The sequence below is a fragment of the Saccostrea cucullata genome, unplaced genomic scaffold (genome assembly GCF_032062105.1).
Source record: "Saccostrea cucullata isolate Sc308-1 unplaced genomic scaffold, CSIRO_AGI_Scuc_v1 ctg18138, whole genome shotgun sequence".
In the NCBI taxonomy this organism is placed as follows: domain Eukaryota; kingdom Metazoa; phylum Mollusca; class Bivalvia; order Ostreida; family Ostreidae; genus Saccostrea; species Saccostrea cuccullata.
In genome coordinates, this window is record NW_026924476.1 from 919 (window position 1) to 24,007 (window position 23,089).

Sequence of the window (23,089 nt, forward strand, 5' to 3'; positions counted from 1 at the left end):
AAATTAACAGTAACAAAAACAAGGAAATTGATGGGTATATAATAAATATAACAATACCATTTTTTTAAAATCTGCACTGTATTAAAGTTCTTTCAAACTAAAGTTCAAAGACCTGGATTTACTTATGCCATATAGAAATATAATCTGTGGATTAGAACAATCCTGAGCTTTGAAATGGAACTGTTCAAAACTAATTTTTCTTTCATTAAATATGTAACTGGGCCTCAACAGTATCTTTGTCGGTCTAGCGCTCTGTCTGATTGAAAATTCGATGGATAATGGTCTTGGGTCAAGGGTGAAAACCAGGCTGCGATGGACATACGTCGATAACAATTACCAGTAGGTAGATAGAATCCTTCGATAAGCTCTCGGAACTTTGGAGTAAAATTTGGAAAAACACCAAGGTGTTACGCAGAAAAACACACAAAGATTCATAAACTCTTTAATAGGAGGGAAGAATTTTGTGATCAGTACTAAAAAATGTGACTCGTTGATTTTTTTCTTAACAGAAATGGTACATATATATGAAACTATGTTGAGGTCTCCTTCATCAAATATGAATTAAGGATAGATCTTAGTTGAATTGATTTAAACAATATTTATTCAGAATACTGAATAGATTGTGTAACAGGCATACAATTTCTTTAAGTACCTTTTTTGTAATGAAATTACATCAAACAAACGTTGATAGTTATGAGCTAGTCTATAAAAAGTAATTTTTCAATCCTCTTCTTCTTCTTTTTAATTTGTTATTTGTGCCATTTGAAAACTTTATTTTTTTTTTGTAAATTTTCTGTAAATTTTATACTTTAATTTGTAAACTTTACACTTTAATCTCTAAGATTTACATTTTAATCTGTAAATTTTACAAATAATCTGTAAAATTTACATTTTAATCTGTAAATTTTATACTTTATTCTGTAAAATTTACACTTTATTCTGTAAAATTTACACTTTAATCTGTAAAATATACACTTTATTCTGTAAAATTTACACTTTAATCTGTAAATTTTACATTTGAATCTGTTAAAAATTACACATTAATCTGTAAATTTTACAATTGAATTATGTTTTTTTTAATAACCAATTAACAAATTTAAGTAAAGTGTACATATGTATAAAAATAACTAAAGTATTAGTTTGTTATTAATTTTGGAACAGCAAAGAAATGAATCTATTACCTTTTGATTCAATGACGTTTCTTTATTGCTACCTTCAAAAATGACCGTAATTTTAATATATTGCTTCATCATGACCATTGACCAATAAACTTGCTATATCAAGCTGATCTGCAAATAAAAAAATCATTGAGATTTTAAAGAAATTATTATTAAAGAAATACATGTATGCAAACTGAATTAAAAGCAGATTCCAGATATATATTTCATGCTGGGGAAAATTATGTGGCCCATCAGGAAATCGTCCATCCTTATTTATCATATATACTAGTATACATGTAAAAAAAAAAAAATATATGAAAACAATTGTGAACATCTAAGTTTTTTTTTTCAAGCGTCGTGGGTAAAACATCACGAATCGACCGTATGATTATAACAGATTACAATACAAGTTGTTCAGAATTAAGTGTAAAATTTAAACATTAATATGCAAAATTTACAGAATAAAGTGTAAAATATACAGATTAAAGTGTAATTTTTTACAAATTAAAGTGTAAATTTTACGTTTTAAGTGTAAAATTTACAGATTAAAGTATAAATTTTACTAATTAAAGGGTAAAATTTACAGATTAAAGTGTAAAATCTTCACTTTCAACTATAAAATTTTCAGATTAAAATGTAAATTTTAAAGTGTAAAATTTACAGATAAAAGTGTAATATTTATAAGATTAAAGTTTAGAAATAAAAAAAAAAGTTTTCAATTGACACTAATACGCTTCCGTAGTTTTGATATACTAGTAATCCATGAAAAAATGTTACTGCATGCCCATTTATAACGATAGTATTAAATTTGACAGATATATGCCAGCATTTTTGGACATTTTTGTGAGTTTGGTGTAACATTGTACTTGTCTATTTGAAATGTTTGGTGATCTTTGAATCTTTGAATATTTTTTAGAATTTGATTCAGGTTGTAATTTTACTTTCAAACAACGAGGCCCATGGGCCACATCACTCACCTGAGCATTCCCATGACCAATCATGGCTTTGCTTTTCTTGATAAGATGATTTTTCAAGAATTTTCCTATATATTTCTAGGTAAAACTTTGGTCGGCCATTGTGGCCCCGCCCTACCCCTGGGGGTCATGATTTGAAGGCACTTGAATCTACACTACCTGAAGATGCTTCCATATAAATATGATCAATTATGGCTTTGTTACTCTTGAGAAGAAAATTTTAAAGCATTTTCCTATATATTTCCATGTAAAACTTAGCCCTACATATGTACCCCCGGGGCTCATGATTTGAGCAAACTTGAATCTACACTACCTGAGGATGTTTCCCCATAAGTTTCATCTTTCCTGGCACAGTGGTTCTTGAGAAGAAGATTTTCAAAAGATACCACCAAATTTCCATTAATTCCCAATTATCTCCCCTTGAATTAAGGCGTGGTCCTTCATTTGAACAAATTTGAATCCCCTTTACCAAGGGGTGCTCTATGGCAAGTTTGGTTGAAATTGGCCCAGCGGTTCTTGAGAAGAAGTCGAAAATGTAAAAAGTTTACAACGACGACGACAAAGACAGACAACGGACAAATTGTGATGAGAAAAGCTCACTTGAGCCAATGTAGCAAGAACCACAGAATTGCAACCATTTCGATCGTATCAAAAATACAAGACCTAAGATCTATGAAGATGTGCTTTAAACATTGAAATATAGACATCACTGAGTTTATTTGATAAATAATATGACAGGTTATACTGTAATAAGCATAACTTATTTAAAGAAATATAAATTAATTAATACGGACAATATATTTAGATGTCTTTCTTTGGTTGTTAGCACGGGAATAAATGCTTACGCAGGTTATGCATATTTTTCTGCAACAGCTGCGACATTCATTACCGTACTAACAACAAACAAGAGGCCCAGGAGCCACATTGCTCACCTGAGCAATTGGCAAGGAAAAAGCACACATCAGATCAGAACTGAAAGTTTACTGGGTGGGGGGGGGCTTGAATTCTAACCCCCCAGGGGGTCATGATTTGAACAAAATTGAATCTACACTACCTGAGGATGATTCCCTATAAATATCACTAAGCATGGCTTTAAAGTACTTGAAAAGAAGATTTTAAACGGTTTCCCTAGATATTCCTATGTAAAACTTTGATCGACCATTTTGGCCTCACCCATGATTTGAACAAACTTAAATCTACACTTCCTGGGGATAACTCCACAGGAGTTTCATCTTTCCTGTCTCAATGGTTCTTGAGAAGAAGATTTTTCCTATATATTCCTATGTAAAACTTTGATCGGCCATTTTGGCCCCACCCTACCACCAGGGGTCATGATTTGTACAAACTTGAATCTATACTACCTGAGGATGATTCCATAGGAGTTTCATCTTTCCTGGCCCAGTGGTCCTTGAGAAGAAAATTTTTAAAGATTTTTCCTATATATTCCTTTTTCAAACTTTGATCGGCCTTTTTGGTCCCACCCTACCCCAGGGTCATGATTTGAACAAACTTGAATCTATACTATACCTGAGGATGATTCCATAAGAGTTTCATCTTTCCTGGCCAAGTGGTTCTTGAGAAGATTTTTAAAGATTATTACTATATATTCTTATGTAAAACTTTGATCGGCCATTTTGGCCCCACCCTACCCCTAGAGATCATGATTTGAACAAAATTGAATCTACACTACCTGAGGATGATTCCACATGAGTTTCATCTTTCCTGGCCCAGTGGTTCTTGAGAAGAATATTTTTAAAGATTTTTCCTATATATTCCTATGTAAAACTATGATCGGCCATTTTGGCCCCACCCTACCCCAGGGGGTCATGATTTGAACAAATTTGAATCTACACTACCTTAGGATGATTCCACATGAATTTCATCTTTCCGGGACCAGTGGTTCTTGAGAAGAAGATTTTTTAAAAATGCCATTAAATTTTTCTCTAATTTATAATTATCTCCCCTTGGAAAGGGGCGTGGCCCTTCATTTGAACAAACTTGAATCCCCTTTACCCAATGATACTTTGTAGCAAGTTTGGTTGAAATTGGCCCAGTGGTTCTTGCGAAGAAGATGAAAATGTGAAAAATTTACAACAACGACGACAACGACAGACAACGGACAAATTTTGATCAGAAAAGCTCACTTGAGCCTTTGGCTAAGGTGAGCTAAAAAGCATTCTATTGTTTATCTAATTACCGAGCTCTATGATAAACGTGATGACTTTTACTTTTCTATCGTCAACTTCCCTCACTTATGCAGCAATATAATGGTATACCTTCATCACCGGAGTTTATGCATGTATCTCAGATAATTCAATTACTTGCAACCACGTTTAAAGTCAACATTTGGTAAGTTCTATGGTCGATATAATGACCTTGTCGGCAAATACAATTTATCATTGAGTCAAATGTTGACTGGCGTTTTTCATACTGTACTAATATTGTTAGTCCATTAATTATATACACTGTATACGGAATTTTCCTTATTTTTCATTGTACCATGTAAGGTCATTCTTTAAACGAGTTCTCTTGGGTTTTCTAGAGTTCTCTGTATAGTAGGACCGCTTTGAGGTCAAAATCTAGTAAATGACTGAAGACCAATTTTTTGGTGCTATATACATTATGACGTCATAATCAATTTCAACTTTCTTTGTCCCGTACTTTGCGTCGCAGGTTCCAATCCCAATGTGGTACGTAGAGACCGGTCCTTCGGATGAGACCGTAATAACGAAGGTCCCGTGCTGCAGTGGGTGCTTGCAGAAAAAGATCCTTCAATGCTAAATGGCCCTGAGTGACGAGTATAGAACAAAATTCCCAGCTCTCAATTGGCAGGAGGTGACGTCTCCATATGAGTGAAAAATTCTGGAGAGTGCAATTAAACATTTTGAAATCAAACAAACGAGGATTAACTCAAAATTTCCTATTCAACCAACATCTACATTGTACACGTAGGAACTGGATGACACAAAAATATAAAATTGAGAAAAATATTACACCGACAATAATTCATAAATTTTATATATTGATAAATTTTCTGACACTCAATCAATAGATGAATCATGTAGAAAATAGAGTACTTCAATGAAATCCTATGAAAAGTAATCCCGATACCTATATTTAATTTTTCATCTTGTTTACCTACAAATCACTCCCCGAAACACCTTATTTGACCAAGCTAAAGTTGTGAAGCATCATTAAAGGAATTTATTTCTCAAATTAGATAAATCTGTACAGACATCTTTCATTTACTAGATCTTAATTGATCAAAAAAAAAAAAGAAAAAAAAAGTAAAATCTGCTTGGCAAGCATAAAACGACATATATATGTATTTGACGGGGGAATTATATATTTTTTGAGATATTGTACACTCTTACATTTTTTTCATTAAGAAAAGGGAGGGGGGGTATTATCCACACTTCAGGTGCCTGTGGTTCAACATTCTCAGTTAGGGTTTTTTTCTGCCTGCCCCCCCCCCCCTTTTCAAAAACGAATGCTCTACGCCCCTGGGCTCCACGAAATTTCCATCACATCCCTCCCGTCTTCCCCATTACCCAACGGTCTCAAAACAGCATATTTCTTCTTGGATCCGCCCCCTAGTATTCTACAACATGTTGAAAAACAAACGAATAAACGCATTGACAACAGTTAAATAATCACACGTCAGTTGTTTAATAAAAATGAAAATCGGTTCGGGTTACCGCATTAGCAAAAAAATAGTTACGTTCAAGGTAGTCTGAGGTTTCATTTTTTTTTCACGATTTCGATAGGCTTGATGGATTGATGGGGAGGGGAATGGCCCCCTCCGAGCTCGGTAAGGCAAAAACACAATCATTATATATTTCCACTCGCTCTTGAAACGTGATGAACGTGATTGCAATAGTCAGTACTAATGACACACGAGACACAGGCAATTAAACACACGAACAAACAATGAACTTGAAACGTGTCTCCCGTAGACGCAAAAATCCATCCGGGGCGAATAGTAACCAATCAGAAAAGACCTTACATAATCCCCGTGAGATTTTTGCAAGGTGAAGGTCGCGAGACTTTTTTTGCAAGATCAACCTATATACGTGTTAGTGTTGTTGGCCTTATTGTCGATCAATATAGCTGTTGTCATTAAGTACGGTGGGCGGACTTCGAGAAAAGGGAATGCAGTCGGTCAGGATTTTCTTGCAAAATGGCAGAGGGGCGTGCATATCGTACTCTAGCCGCATGTTTTCTTCCTCCTCACGCGCGGATCAAAAATCTTACAAACTTGTGGTGGTGGGCGGAGGCACTGGGGGATGTAGCACCGCCGCTCGATTTTGTCATCGCTTGGGAAAAGGGAAAGTAGCTGTGATTGAACCATCTGAGGTAATGTTCTTACACTTTTGAGGGGTGAAAAAGTGTTGTCACACACGCCGCTAAGACGTGTTATTGAAAATGAAAGTAGAGCTCTAGGCCATTCATGTTTACAAAGATTAATAAGATAACACAAAGTGTCACTGCGCAGCAACTATACTGGTACAGTGATTTAAGCAGTTCCGGATCGTAACGTGAAAAACACTCGGTAAATTATTTATGCAGGAGTTGTGTTTGATTTCTACACTGAATTAAATAGTCCTTTATTTACTCTTTCAACCCATATTAATAGTTTGTTTAAAATGTTATACTTAATTATCCAAGTTGTCCAATTAAATCATGCTGGAGTTCAAGCAGTTTAGATGATTTCAAGTAGTTCCGGTTTTCGCCACCTATCGGTGTTATTTATAGTTGTAACAACAAGGATCGTCTCAAAATTCATTTTTAACAATCAGATCTAAGTTAATATAGACAATAATTTCTTCAGGCCTGAGCTCGAAAATGGAATATTATTTAAAAAGAAGAAAAGATCATATTTCAACAACTTTATTTAAGATAAAAAAAATAAAATTTTAAAAAAAATAGGAAAAACCATATCTTGGCAGTTGGCACAATAAAAATCAGAAAATATTGCATTGAAAAAGACTAGAAAAAATCATCACAATAAAAATAATCACAGGATTGTTGTTCATTTCATACAAAAAAAGATACAAATACATGTATGTCCTTAGCAGAAAAATGCCCCTTACATGGTTTATCAGTTCAGTTTAGCAATTGTTTCATGTTGCATTCAAATACAAGTGAAGTTCATAAACTTGTATTTGAATGCAACATGAAACTTTGCTTTTAATATATATAGTGTTAAGTTTTACATAAAAATATCTTGATTTAATAGTTTCTTTTGTTTGAAAGTTAATTAGAAAGCTGCAAATTTGAGAAAAAAAAAGATCAAGGTAAAAAAAAAAATGATGCAGCTGAATACCTCTAACTATATATGTGTCAGCAAATGAATTAAGTTTGATAAAAATGTCTTGGAAAAAATTCTTTGAAACTGAGCTTTAAACACAAAGTGTCACAGATTGACATGCAGACAGAAGGACAGATGACGGACATGATAAAACTATACATATAATATGCCCCAGCCATATTTATGATGGGGAATTTAAAATGTAGGTTTATCCATAGAGGTGCACTAATGAACATTAGAGGCTCATATGTCATGTCTAGATGAAAATGGAGAAATTTATGCAGAGGTAACACTAACGGATGATCCAATGCCTTGGCCAGCTCCATCAGAATGTGGTGGAGGTCTCATATCAAATATTTAACTTGCTCATGTGATACAGTGGAAAACAATATTTTAATACGATTAAACAGATAACAGCTTTCTTTAGTAGATATAAGGATAATAAAGGGGATTTTCTGTTTGGTTCTATGTTTGATTTCATGCTAATAAATTTACAATTCTTGTACTCTTATGTACTCACCCTCTGGCATATTCATTAATGATTCTCTTAACAAGTTCATTACAAATGTTTTCTTGGCATGATAAATATGAAATGTACACGGAATCACGACACCTCCACCACATTCTGATGGAGCTGGCCATGGGGGAAAACTAGGCATTGGAGCATCCGTTACCTCTGCATAAATTTCTCCATTTTCATCCAGAATTGTCCGAAAAGAAGTTGACAAGCCTTTCGGTACATGCCCGATCGGAAGGTCTGCTACATCTTTCAGCCGTAACCCTCTTTTGGGATCAGTGATGGTTTCATGAAGTTCTTGGTTGAAACTAGTAAGTGGTGGAATCCAAATCAGACATGCGTTAGGATCGTGGACATTTGTATACTCTCTATCCACTGGCAACATTGTGCACGGATCCGTATCGGGTGGTCTAATTTCGAAATGGTGATAACCCTTTATCACACAGTTTTGTAATAAAAAATGTTTCTTTTTACTTTGTGATGAATTCAAATTTACGTCCACTCCTGATCTTTGTTTTGGAATCATCTTCTGAAAAATTAATTTTCAAAAATTACTTTGCAATCATTTCATAAAAACATGCAGATATATATATCCATGATTAAGTTTTGATAAATGTATATGAAGATATAAAAACATTTACATGCCATTCTATGTATTTAGGTACATTTAGGTACATTCGGGACAAAGGAAAGGAACCGACTCTGAATCGGGAATGGTGGTTTCACAACATTCAGTGTGAATCCATTGCTGACACACATCGCACTGGATCCAAATATTTCCGGCTCCAATTGCCTGATCCTCTTTCCACGACATATGACATCCAATGCATTGGACATCGTCATTTTCTGCAGTCTTGATTTTGCTTGAAATCTTTGACTTTTTACGGCTTTTTGTTTTCTCTGACAATTTCTTCTTCATGAAAATGGCTTTAGCTTTTTTTTCCTTTGTTGCAAAATTTCTAATCTTTTCCAAATCTTTTAAAGCCATCAATCGGAGGGATTCAGATGATGTTAAATTGTCTGGCAAAATGGATTGAATAGATGTTCTCTTTCTCTTATTAGAGTCCTGAACATGAGGAAATGTTAACATGTCCTTTAACACTGGAGATATACCCGTACTTGTACTAATACTAGTACAACACTGGTCTGTGTGATCCTCACTATTGACTGCAACTGAGGCTAGCAATTCTAGTCCTGATGGTATCTCAGGATGAGACTCCTCATTGGGACTGTCAGGTAGATGTGATTTCTTATACAATTTCTGATATGCATCAAAACCTGGTGATTTTTCTTGTATGTCATATCCCTCTTTCATCCGTCTTTCATACTTTTCTCGAACTGGTGTGTTTAACACACTCTGAAAGGCCTCAAATGCAATCTTCATCTTTTCATCTTCTTTAATCTCCTTTGTTGTTAATTGTTTTTCTTGGTTTGCCAATTGTTCATCAGGTATTGCTGTTGTAAGTGAGGTATGATCAGTCATTGTACTTTCAAATGTTAAACCACTCTTCAGCTGGTCCTCCGAGATGACATTTCCATCTACAGGATAAATTCCAGAGGATTTAAAACTGTTTATAACAGTTAAGGGCTTGTAGAAGAGTAGAAATGCTTCTTTAAGTTTTTCAGCAAAGTTCTCTTTTCCAACTGGTGACCCTGGATTTTCACGAGTGTGCTTTCTCACTACTTGATGCCATCTTGCCTTAAGTGGGCCAAACACACCCTTGTCAAGAGGTTGCATGACATGGGTTGCATTTGGCAATAGACGATATAACTCTATTCCACATTTTTTAGCATGTTCAAAAGTTGCCATGTCAATGTGACTACTAACACTATCAAATAAAAGCACTACAGGTCGTTCACTTCCTGCATAAGTGTTGAAATGCTCTAGGAAAATTCTGAATGTTGCAGAATCCATCCAACCCTTCTTGGTGTATGCAATTGCACTGTCTTTCACAGCCCCTGTCAAAGGATTATACCCCTTGGGTTTTGGTTCTGGAAAAATGATAAAAGGTGGTATCATTTGCCCATTAGCTGCACCACAGAACATAACAGTAAACCTCTGTTTGCTGTGTCCACCAGCTACATGTGGGACTTGGCTTTTCTTGTTAGGGCCTATGATTTTCCCAGCTATGCTGCCTACACTAAAACCAGTCTCATCAGCGTTCCACACTCGTCCTGGTTTGTCAATTAGTCCTTTCTCAGTAAGAAAAATCTTGAATTTAGAATACCAATTATCAGTTTTCTCCTTTGTTAATTTTGCTCTGCATGTCTCTAGTGGAGTTTCTTTTCTAGTCTTTACTATGTGAGAATTTCTTGACATAAATTTGTAGTACCAGTCATAGCTTGGCCTCTTGTTTTTAAATGGTGTCTTTCTATTTTCCCTTCTGACTACAGTTTCAACAAAATCCAAAAATTCACTTGGTTTCAAGCCCATGCCCCTCTCAGCCATTTCACTAAGCCATTTTGCCATAGCTTCTTCCTCCTTTGCACTGAACACTGTTGATGGTCCATTTCTACTGTCTAATTCAACTTCACCAGAGATTCTTCTTCTTAAAAACCCATAAGACAACTTGTGTTTTACAGCAGAATGAGTAATAGTTACCTTATTTGTTTTGACATCATAGAGTGCTCTTCTCACTCTTTGTCCTCTTGATGGAGATTTAGGATATTTTCTACCAGCTTTATATTTTCTGGTAACAGCTTCTGCTGCCTTAGCTGCTGGACTAATTCTTACTGCCTTTTGATTTGAAAGAGTTTTCTTTTTTCTTCCCATGACTGATATATAGCAATTGCTGCAAACACTGAAAATAAATAAATGCACTCAATATATACTGTTTAATTTAATGATATTGTTCATTCTATACAGTTTTTTTAAATTCAATTTTATATTTAACTGAGAGAGAGAGAGAGAGAGAGAGTGAGAGAGAGAGGATAGTTAAAGCCATGACTTTGAAATTTATAACACTTTTTCAGCCTTTTCAAATCACCATAATTTATCATAAAACTCTGAATGTAAAATGAATTCATGTTTCTGACTTTTTGTTTATGCTACAGTGCTTTAAGCAGTTCCGGATTTTAAGCAGTTCCGAATAATTTTAATTAAATAATTAAAATTATGCAAACATAAATGTTTCTGTTTCTAATGATTCTTTACATAAATGAAGCTTTATGTATTGTCCATACTCTGGATGACATAGCGAGATCAAGAACTCTGTCTTTCTTACCGTGTCCAGGCTTTTTGTTTACAACCGCAAGCGCTTAAGTGACGTTGACCGACATTAAACACGTGCTATCTTGAAAGTAAAGACGTGCTCTGAAACTGTGGTAAGGTATGTATTTCATTTAAGATATGTGAATGAAACATTGATGTATCTTCTTTCTCATGAAATTTCGGTTTCATTAAAATACGACGTAAATCCAGAATAAAGAGCAATATTCACAACATGCCATTTTAAGCAGTTCCGAATTAACCATATACGGGGTTGTCTCAAAAGAGCTGGTATAACAAACAAGAGAAAATACGTAAACAAAAAGTCAGAAACATGAAATCATTTTACATTCAGAGTTTTATGACAAATTATGTTGATTTGAAAAGGCTGAGAAAGTATTATTAATTTCAAAGTCATGGCTTTAAGTATCTTTCTCCCTCCCCCATATAGCTTCTCTCTCTCTCTCTCTCTCTCTCTCTCTCTCTCTCTCTCTCTCTCTCTCTCTCTCTCTCTCTCTCTCTCTCTCTCTCTCTCTCTCTCTCTCTCTCTCTCTCTCTCTCTCTCTCTCTCTCTCTCACATGCTGTTTACAGAAGATACTACAAATTCAAAGATCCTTAGAAGAAAATACATATAAACAAATTAATAAAATTGAATGGAGAAACTGTAAAGAATAAACAATCTCATTAAATATTATACAATGCAAGTGTATTTATTTTTTTTTTCAGTGTTTCTAATATATCACTGAGTCCAATTTTAAGAAACTAAAAGTAGTCATGGGAAGAAAAAAGAAGACAATGGCCGAAATCAAAAGAAAGCAAGAACTTTATATGAAACCACCAATGACCCCAAAAGAGGGTTGCTGCAAAATGTGTAGCAGGCCTTCTGATAGGTCATGTGCCGAAAGGTTTATCAAATTCTTTTTAGACAATTCTGGATTAAAATGGAGAATTTTTTGCAGAGGTTAATAATGTATATTACACGTAACATGTATAATGTTTGTCATGTCCTTCATCTCTCCTTCTGTCTGTCAATCTGTGACATTTTGTGTTAAGCTCAGTTTCAATTAAGAAATTTTTCAAGATATTTTTATCAAACTTCATTTGCTGACACATATAGTGAGAGGTATTCAACTGCTTAAAGATTTGTTTTTACCCTGACCTCACTTTTCTCAAATTTGCAGCTTGCTAAATTTCAAACCAAAAAAACTATTCAAGATATTTTTGTAACTTATATACATAATTTCAAATTAAATGGTAAGAATTTATCGAATTAAGAATTGTGCAATTTTTTTTTAAAATGACTTTTCCTATAGCCTTCAACTTTCTCATCTATTGTGTATAAAACTGAGTTATTTTGAAAGTACATGTACTCAAGTTTAACCTTTTCTTCAAACTTCACACTCTATATAATTATAAAGCAAAGTTTCATGTGCATTCAAATACAATTACATGTAAGTGAACTGGTGAATTATGTGTTGGGCATTTATGTCCTATGGACATATTTCTAGTATTTTGTATGATTAAATGAACAACAATTCTTTGATTAATTATATTTTTTATTTTGATGATTTTTTCTAGTCTTTTCCAATGCAATTTTCTGATTTTTATTGTACCAAAATATGTTTTTTTTTTTAATTTTTAAAAAATATTTGATAGTTTATTTTATCGTTAATAAAGTTGTTGAAACATGATCTTTTCTTTTATATATATGATATAATTGATATTCCATTTTCGAGCTCAGGTCTTTAAAAAGTGAAAAAAAAAATATTATTGTCCCTATTAACTTAAGATCTGATAGTTAAAAATGATTTTTGAGACGACCTCTGTTGTTACAACTATAAATAACAACGATAGGTGGCGAAAACCGGAACTACTTGAAATCATCTAAACTGCTTGAACTCCAGCATATTTTAATTGGAAAACTTTGATTATAAAGTATAACGTTTTAAACAAAATATTAATGTGGCTTGAAAGAGTAAATAAAGGACTATTTATTTCAATGTAGAAATCAAACACAAGTCCTGCATAAATAATTTACCGAGTGTTTTTCCCGTTACGATCCGGAACTGCTTAAATCACTGTACTCTTGTTCGTTTGTACCAGCTCTTTTGAGAAAACCCCTTCCATGCTTAATATTCGGAACTGCTTAAAATGGGATGTTGTGAATACTGCTCTTTATTTTGGATTTATGTCGTATTTTCAACGAAACAAAATTTCATGAGATAGAAGATACATCAGTGTTTCATTCACATATCATAAATAAAATACATACCTTACAACAGTTTCAACACACGTCGTTTCTCTCAAGATAGCACGTGTTTATTGTCAATCAAGGTCACTAAAGCGCTTGCGGTTGTAAACATAAAGCCTGGGCACGGTAAGAAAGACGGAGTTGTTGATCTCGCTATTTCGTCCACAGTGTGGACAATACATTAAGCTTCAGTTATGTAAAGAATCATTAGAAACAGAAACATTTCTGTTCGCAAAATTTTAATAATTTAATAAAAATTATTCGGAACTGCTTAAAATCCGGAACTGCTTAAAGCACTGTAGTATATATGAAAAAAAAAACTTGAAACAAATATACGTTTTTATTTTTTAAATTTAATTCGTTTTTTTTTTCAATTCATATCAACAATATTCAAAGAGTTCAACAATCTTGGAGAGCATTGACTTTGTAATATGCTTACTTACTAGTGCAGATCTGAAAATAAATAAAAACATGCCAAAAGAGAGTTTAAAAGTTTAAAGGGACTGACCAGATTATTAAATTTAAATCCTATGAATACATAATTTTTTCGTCATATATTTGCTTAGCCTATGTACATTGTAAATGCTACCTTCTGGAAATTTTAATTTTTCCCATCAGTCTCCATGGACTAGATCGATCTTTAAAATATATGGTTTATCCATTGAAATTCTCAAATTAAATACCGTAATACAATTTACAATGTAACTTGAGCAAAAATTCAACATTATTTTCTATAGGAGTTTTATCAGCATTTATGCATGGTTCTAATCACTGTAATAATTATATTGTTTTGAAATGATAATTCCTGGTTAAAGTTTAGAATTTATTCAAGTCCAAAAGTACAAAATCAAAATTTACATTTTTACACAAAAATTCCTAAAGTGAGAGTGAATTACAAACAAACTCAGGCACGTCTCATCTTTGACAACTCCTCCCACATTTCATAAATGAACCAATGAAACAAGTTAAAAGACAGTAGTAAAGTTTGGGGAAAGCTCAATGACATTAATTTATAACACAGGAAACAATTTGAGTATGCATAACAAATTCAAAGAAACACCAGTCTAAGATCTGACCATAAACCTGATAACAATTATGAGCTAATAGCATCGATACCGTGGGATGGAGAGAGAGAGATGTCAAGTTTGAGAAATTACAAACACGTGCAGCAGTGCTCTTTTTGAAGATCAAATAAAATAATTAATTTTCAATTACAAATTCCCAGTACATCAATTATAATATTTAAACAATACCTAAATCATAAGTACATCTAAGAAACAAACAAATTGTCTTTATCAGAAATATGAATTTATACGCATGTATATAACATCCGCCCCCTAAAAAAAAATTGGCATACAATTTTAAACATTAAACGATAAAGACAATCATAAAATACGCACACAAAAGAAATGTTATACAAAATGATAATGAAGAAAATATAATACATGTACAAGAAGAAAAATACATTCTAGTAATGAAATCAGAAGTGAATAAAATGTTTTCGAAGCATGTATACCTTGGTACCATCAAACATTCTCACATTCATACAAACATAATATTCAAATCAGAGTGCATCATAAGAACTCATAACTTGCGCGGCAATGCATAGTAAAAAAAAATGTAAACAACAAATTCTCGAATATGGTTGTTCAAAGTATAACCTGTATGGAATAACACATCCTCGGTTAGAATAAATCATACCACTTTCAAATAAAGATAAAACAATATTCAATTACGTAATTGCATAAGGTATAACCCTGACGGAATAAAACATCCTTGGTTAGAAAAAGCAATTAATATATCAAACCAACACAAAATTTTTATGTTACACGATGTATGCCACAAATACTAGTACTGCATACTAATACTATGTAGAATTGCATAAGGTATAACCCTGTCGGAATAAAACATCCTTGGTTAGAAAAGCAATTACAATATCAAACCAACACAAAATTTTCATATCACACGATGTATGCCACAAATATCGCATACTATTAATTCCTACCTTCTCAATTTCTACCGTTTTCAACAATATGTATAAGCTGTAATACTTTGTGAATAAAACATCCGTAATTACATAAACATACATACATATGAAACGCTGTAAATTAATACAGATCAAAAGTATCAAACAAAGTTATACACATATATTTACAAAGAGGGATCATGCCTCATATCAAGCATGTCATCGCTTTATGCAACACTCATAACATTGTTACCGTACTGGCGCTTACTTTCAAGCTGTACATTATAACAAAGTTGCAAAAGAAACGATATATGACATCATGATAAAAAAAAAACGTATCAACTCCAGGCATCATTACGCCTCAAGTATACGAACTATATCTCACAGCAGCTACTTCACATTGGTAGCTCAAATTGTGACCAATACCCATTAGTAATTAGCACTACGAGAAAAGTGTACTAAGCTCTTGCAGTTAAAAAACTTAAGCAAAATAGACACACTCGTACCAATGCATAATTATAATGATATTAAAACAAAACACACCAATAGCACATCGATATCGCAAATCGTAATAAACAACAACAAAAACTACTTTCATGCAACTGTAAGGAATATACAGGTCTATGTGAAAAGTACTAAAATAACTAACTTGTCGCATGCATTAACATGTGTACATCTCAGAATCATTGCTTTTAAACAAAAAAAAACTTTATCAGTCAATAAAGAGCGATGGTACAGCCTTCACTGACTTTGGCATGGCGTGAATTTACGCAACAAACCTCTGCAGGTACGGCCAGCTCTTGACTCCCTGTGGCTCGACCTTCGGTATTAGAGGAATTAAGTCCTGTAGGTAACGAACGATTTCCAAACATCGTGTTTCTTATAATTAGGTTTAGAAAATGGTTGGTTGGATGGATAGTCATTTTGAAGAACGGGGAACGTTTCGGTCCCGGATCCATTGGTACAATTTGCACGATCCTGCGGTAAATCCTCATCAAGGGAACGAAACGAAAAGTGCGAGGATACGGGGACATGCATATCGACCACGACTGAGCACAGAAATTCAGCAAATGGTTGGACAGTCATTTTTGAGAACAGGGAAAGCTTCGAAGTCGGGGCCTGGTCCATTTACGTCATCCTTTTGGGAATCCTCATCCACGGAACGAAAGGAAAAATACGTGGATAGTGGGACATACATACTGAACATGACTGAGCACATAAGTTCAGAAAATGCGGGTTGTAGCGCTTCTGTAAAACTGAATTTTACAATTTTCCCATGAATCTCGGCACCACTATAAATTGGTAAAATCTCCGAGAATCGAATAATCCAAATTGAATGAAGATGATAAACGATGTTGAGTTGGTTTATCTCCAAAGTTTCCTGACATTTCCAGTAATATTTGAATAAAGTGAACACAATCCAAAATGTTCAAAGTTCTTATACAGGATACCGTCGTCCCAAAAATTTAGATTCTCCACCATGTAATAATTATATTGTTTTGAAATGATAATTCCTGGTTAAAGTTTAGAATTTATTCAAGTCCAAAAGTACAAAATCAAAATTTACATTTTTACACAAAAATTCCTAAAGTGAGAGTGAATTACAAACAAACTCAGGCACGTCTCATCTTTGACAACTCCTCCCACATTTCATAAATGAACCAATGAAACAAGTTAAAAGACAGTAGTAAAGTTTGGGGAAAGCTCAATGACATTAATTTATAACACAGGAAACAATTTGAGTATGCATAACAAATTCAAAGAAACACCAGTCTAAGATCTGACCATAAACCTGATAACAATTATGAGCTAATAGCATCGATACCGTGGGATGGAGAGAGAGAGATGTCAAGTTTGAGAAATTACAAACACGTGCAGCAGTGCTCTTTTTGAAGATCAAATAAAATAATTAATTTTCAATTACAAATTCCCAGTACATCAATTATAATATTTAAACAATACCTAAATCATAAGTACATCTAAGAAACAAACAAATTGTCTTTATCAGAAATATGAATTTATACGCATGTATATAACATCACACTGACTTTATAGAGAAAGTCGCTATTTGAACCAATTAAAAGTAATTAATTGTAAACATTTATTTGATGATAAGTATACAGGTTGTTATGTGTAAAGCATGTATATTTCATGTTTTATCCATATTTGAATCTCTTTATTCCTTTCTTAAAGAAACATTATTACCAGCCTCTATGGACCCTTGTTGGAGGCGGGCTTAAGACATTTGAGGAGACAGTCAGGTCAACATCAGAAGTCCTCCCCAAAGATTGTGATTGGATAAAAGCTAAGGTTGTGAACTTTGACCCTGACAACAATAAAGTCACCACAAGTGATGGACAGGAGGTATATAAGACTACGATGAAGTTAAATTTAATGGCTACTTAATTTTGTCTTCAATATAAAAAAAAATGCATTTTCAAGTTTAAAAAATGCACCTGTAATGGTTTGGGACATGGACATCGGCCTGGATAGCTCAGTTGGTAAAGCACCTCAAGTCCTGACCAGTGATGCAGGGGTCACAGATTTGATTGTGACCAGATAAGTTCAATCATTGCCTTTCCAGCCCCTCTCCTTGAACAAGTGCTTTAGCTACAAACTGAGTTATCTGTCTACCAATGACTGAATCTGTCACAGTATTGGGGAACTGCCAACCCTTATAATTTGAATAATACTAGTACTATATAAAGTATAATTATAATGGAATGAGGCTAATTCTGATCAGAACTTGTTAATAGAGGGTTTCACTTTTCAATATTTCTTGATTACATCATCTACATCTTACAATTACTATATCATGTAGATAATCAATTTCAGATCAAGTATGAGTTTATGGTTGTAACTATGGGAATGCAGTTGAACTTTAACCTGGTAAGTACATACAGATGCTGACCTCAATTATAAGTCAGTCTTAGTTAGTGTTTAGGCTTAATTAACAATCTGCAAATATATGAAAAATTAGCATGATTAATAACCATGGATTTTGATATCATGGATATGGTGTAATATGAATTTAACAGAATAGACATGATGGATGGAAATGGGTCAAAGGATGTATTCGCTTTAACAAAAGAATTGACCTATAGGAGAGAACAATTTCCCGGAAAAAGTGACATTCAAAAATTAATCTTTATTTGTTATTTTCTATCGTAAATATGTCTAAATTTTTCAAATTTGTATTTTATACCTAATATTTATTTTTTAAACTGTACAATAAACCTCCAAAGTTGACCAAAACACCATTTTGTCCGTTAAATCGTTGGTTTTTGCATGTATTTCGGCCTAGAAGTCCTTCAGGGCAGGCCTGCCCCTAAATAAAACTGTGATATTTTGATAAGTTGGGATGTAAAGAATAATTTAAGATAGGATTTTTTTAGGGGCATCCCTGCCCTAGGGTCGAAATTCACAAAAAACCTACGGAAACCTGATTTTGATAATCCGCTTAAAATTTATGCCATTCAAACTATGTGCTGACTATTACACTGGCGATACTTTTTTTTAAAGTCGAGGGTTCGAATTCCCCTGGTACCACACTTTTAAAGTTTTAATTTTTCGCCTTTTCAAAGACTATTATATTTTCTTATAGACTTGTGCATTTACTTTCAATTATCTATCCTATGCATGCCCATTCTTGATATGAGGAATACTAAAGAGAGATCAGATCGTAACAATCCAATGTACAGTTGTCAGTCAGGCGGAACAATATAAGCACACTTTCTCCGAGGACAAGAAAAGCTCACTTTGTGTTACTCGATACAGGTATTCTTGGCAGCATTGAGCTGCGATGAATTTCATTTGTATATATTCCTTAGAATTTAATCACATTGACTTTTCTACATATATCAGTACCTGTTTTCCTTGGATTTCATTTAGGCCTATACAATTTGCACACATTAATGGCATGTTTTATTATATCTACGGATAAATAGCCTGAACATAAAGAATAGAATTTCAGAGACAGTAGACATTACCATTAAGCACAAAGAGAAGTAAAGAAAAATATCAATTATTATGTTCGGAGATAACAAACTCCGAAATCTATGAAAGGGTTCAGCTTCTATCTCTACTCACTGAAATAAAGATTTAGGAAAAACAAATTGTTATATGTATTCAGCCTAATGTCATTAATCAGAACGGAAATCTGCAAACTTTTTGTAGAGAATAAAACCAAGCCCGGTCCTATAGGTCAGATCCCAATTTATAATGAAGTGATCCTTTTTCGAATCTATTGTTAGACTAAAATACACTAATTCATGAATATATACTGTCTAAAATATCATTCATAAATACAATTATTATTTGTGGACATTTGTAGCACTTGCATGTATTTTTGGTTACACCAACCACTCAATACCCAGTTATTGTGTTAAATCTTGAATACATCAATTTTAAATGTACATGGACACTATATGTATTGTTTCTTTAAAAGATTCCTGGAGCACTAGAGGCTTTGAAGAATGACCCCCAGGTTGTGTCTAACTATGCCCCCTGGACCGTACAGAAAACATTCAAGGCCATCAAGAACACCAAGAGCGGGAATGCTATATTTACTTTCCCCAATACCCCAATCAAATGTGCCGGGGCCCCCCAGAAAATCATGTACCTGGCTGAGGAACAATTCAATAAGGTTTGTTGAATTTCTTTCTAGCGTTTTCCCTTTTCATTTTTATGTGTATCTGTGGAGATACTGTAGAAGTACATTTTTTTGCAGGGTATTAATTCACGCTATGTACACAGTCACAAATTTTCAGCGGAGATTTGTCAAAGCGTACTTAATGTAAATGTAAGGTATATAGTGACAGTCTAAGAAATCCGCGTAATTTTCTACCTGCGGATTAAACAGAAATTAAATTTCTGCGGAATTATGACCCCGCGGAAAAAAGTACGCCTACAGTATAATATTTATGCCTCCCTTTGAAGAGGGGAGGGCATATTGCTTTGCTGCTGTCTGTCTGTTGGTCATTAGGTCGGTTGGTCTGTTTGTCTGTCGACCCAGCTTTGGTTCATTTTCTTCACCGAGGTTGTACATAATGAAATAAAATTTGGTGTACAGATTTTTCATAAGAATATCTAGGTCATGTTTTGTTCAGATTATGATCAAGCATTTTTAACAGAGTTATGGCCCCTTGGACATAGAAAATTTCCAATTACTGTATACAGGGTTAATTTCGACCCATATTATTTTCGCCCTTTCACATTTCAGACAATCTGGTCCCATTTTAAATTTGCCCTGTCACAGTTTCATTTAGAAATTAAATAGTGTTTTTTAAATTCGACCCGTTTTAAATTCGCCCATTTGTAAGTAGGGCAAAGGGGGCGAAAATTAAACATGGCTTAAAAATTTCCCTATATACAGTATCTGCAGTTTCTGTTCATTTTTTTGGCATGTTTGTCCAGAGTGAGGGGCATAAGTTATTCAGAAACATCTCTTGACAATCTTTTATTTGTTTGTTTACAGAATGGAGTAAGAGATAAGGTGACAGTCCTGTACAACACTGCCCTGGGGGTCATCTTTGGGGTCAAGAAGTACGCTGCCAGTCTACTGAAGGTAGTGGAGAAGAGGTAGGCATAAATCTCATCCCAGAATCAGTTGATATCATTCATCAGGAAGGATTTGTTAAAAAAAACATGGATATCGGGCATAATTGACCTGGATAGCTCAGTGTGACATATTATATCACAATGTAATGCAATTACAGAAACATCAAGGTCAACTACAGGAGGAACCTTATTGAGGTCAAGTCTGACAAAAAGGAGGCTGTGTTTGAACATCTGGACTCCGGGGAGAAAGAGACCTTCACTGTAAGAAATATTGCTTGCTTATTTGTGTGTGACAGAGATTGGCACAGAAGGCTGTAGCTCAGTGGTTAGAGCACCTGCATAGTTAGTGAAAGGTCCCAGGTTTGAGTCCCAGTCTTTGCGACATTTTGCCCTCCCATTATTTGTGCCTTTCCCCATCCCATGTGTGTTAAAAGACTAGGATTGCAATATCTATGAGGCATAAGCAAATGAATTTTTATGAAACATTGTAAAATATATGATACAGTTTATGCATATGCTTTAAGTGCCTATGCGGAATTCTTTTCAATGGATCGACATGCTTGAGTGCAGATTACCTGATCAGATTTGTCCTCAAGACCTTGGATGGGGGGGGGGTGGAATTTCCCTCCTTTAATGGCAAAATCCCCCAGTTCTGATATTCCCTTTCAACCCCTTGTTTAAGGGAAGAACCCCATATGCTCATCTACTTTTTTGATGCCCCCTGCATTTCAATTCTTAGGAACAACCCTGTTGGATACTCTAGAAATTAAACCAATCGTGAATGTTATTATTGGTTTTTAATAATGTTAAATTGCTTATAAGAAATTAATTTTGAATTAATTTCTAGACACGTAAAATTAAAACCATCGCGATTGGTACTATTTGAGATATCATGAAAGAATGATTGCACTTAGTGTACTAAACGTGGCCCCCGGTAAATTGCGCAACAATAAGGTATAGAAAGTAGCCTAATGAAATTTCTCTACATCTACCTAGAGCACTTTTACACTAATTTTACAGGACATCTTTATTTTCATAGTCTAGCCTTAAATATGTCTTTTCATCTCTGTTTACAGTACAGTATGTTACACCTGACCCCTCCTATGAGTGCCCCAGATGAGCTCCGCCAGTGTAAGAAGTTGGTGAACGAGGCGGGGTACCTGGAGGTGAACAACCAGACCCTACAGAGCACCAGGTACCCTAACATCTTCAGCATCGGGGACTGCAGCAGTGCTCCTACTTCTAAAACGGCAGCCGCTGTAGGTAAGTGTGGACTGTCGAACCTCATTATCTGAAACTCCTCGGGGTATAAAAAACTACAATGTATAAGATTTCCTTAGGCGTATATTGAGGTTAAAATTCATACTTGTCAAGTTGGACACCATTGGTTCCATTGTAATATTGGACAACCTTTTAAATTATTTAATTTACTGAAATGAACTTAAAATTCACATTGAATTAAGGAAAGATTTTGGAATACACATCTTCTAAATTAAACAAATTTTACTGTACAGTATATTGAAGGAAACTTGTATGTACTTTATGCACATGGGACTGTCTTTTCAGCTTCCCAAGGTGGAGTTGTGTTTAAAAATCTCACTGCCTTGATGGATGGACGACCAATGCCAAAGAAGGTATAATTGCTATGTGTATCTGTTTTAACTCATTAACTCTTTAACTTTCAAGGAAAATGTCCTAGCTATTGCATGCGTAGATTTGCTATTTGTGTATTTCTATTCTACATTAGATTTGGAGAGTACTTGTAACATTAATGGCGTAGAACAAACAAAATGACAGATAGGAAAGCTACTGTACGTGCCACCCAAATGGAAAATCTTTATTTATCACCTTTTTATTTGAATCTTTATATTTCAGTATGACGGCTACACGTCCTGTCCCTTGATCACACGTAAGGGGCGCTGTATCCTGGCCGAGTTTGACTATGACGGGAACCCTCTGGAGACTTTCCCCATTGATCAGGGCAAGGAGAGATGGACCATGTACCACCTTAAGGCTGACGTACTCCCCGTCATGTACTGGCATGGCATGCTCCCGTAAGAATTTAATCTCCCCAGACCTGCCTACCCTTCCGCTTTTGGCGTAATTCTTCCGCTTTTTACTACAAAATTATGCTATTACGCC

At 34.3% G+C, this 23,089-nt stretch overlaps 1 protein-coding gene across 1 annotated transcript; it reads left to right on the forward strand.

Annotated features, from left to right (window-relative positions):
- Positions 1 to 6,138: 6,138 nt before the first annotated feature.
- LOC134266521 (sulfide:quinone oxidoreductase, mitochondrial-like) lies at positions 6,139 to 23,001 on the forward strand (the record flags this gene model as incomplete). Its single annotated transcript, XM_062748744.1, has 9 exons — positions 6,139 to 6,490; positions 17,582 to 17,752; positions 18,224 to 18,277; positions 19,836 to 20,033; positions 20,865 to 20,968; positions 21,106 to 21,208; positions 22,024 to 22,210; positions 22,514 to 22,581; positions 22,823 to 23,001. Coding segments are annotated over exons 1-9 (1,268 nt in total), but the record flags the coding sequence as incomplete, so codon positions are not given.
- Between the last annotated feature and the right edge of the window lie 88 nt (positions 23,002 to 23,089).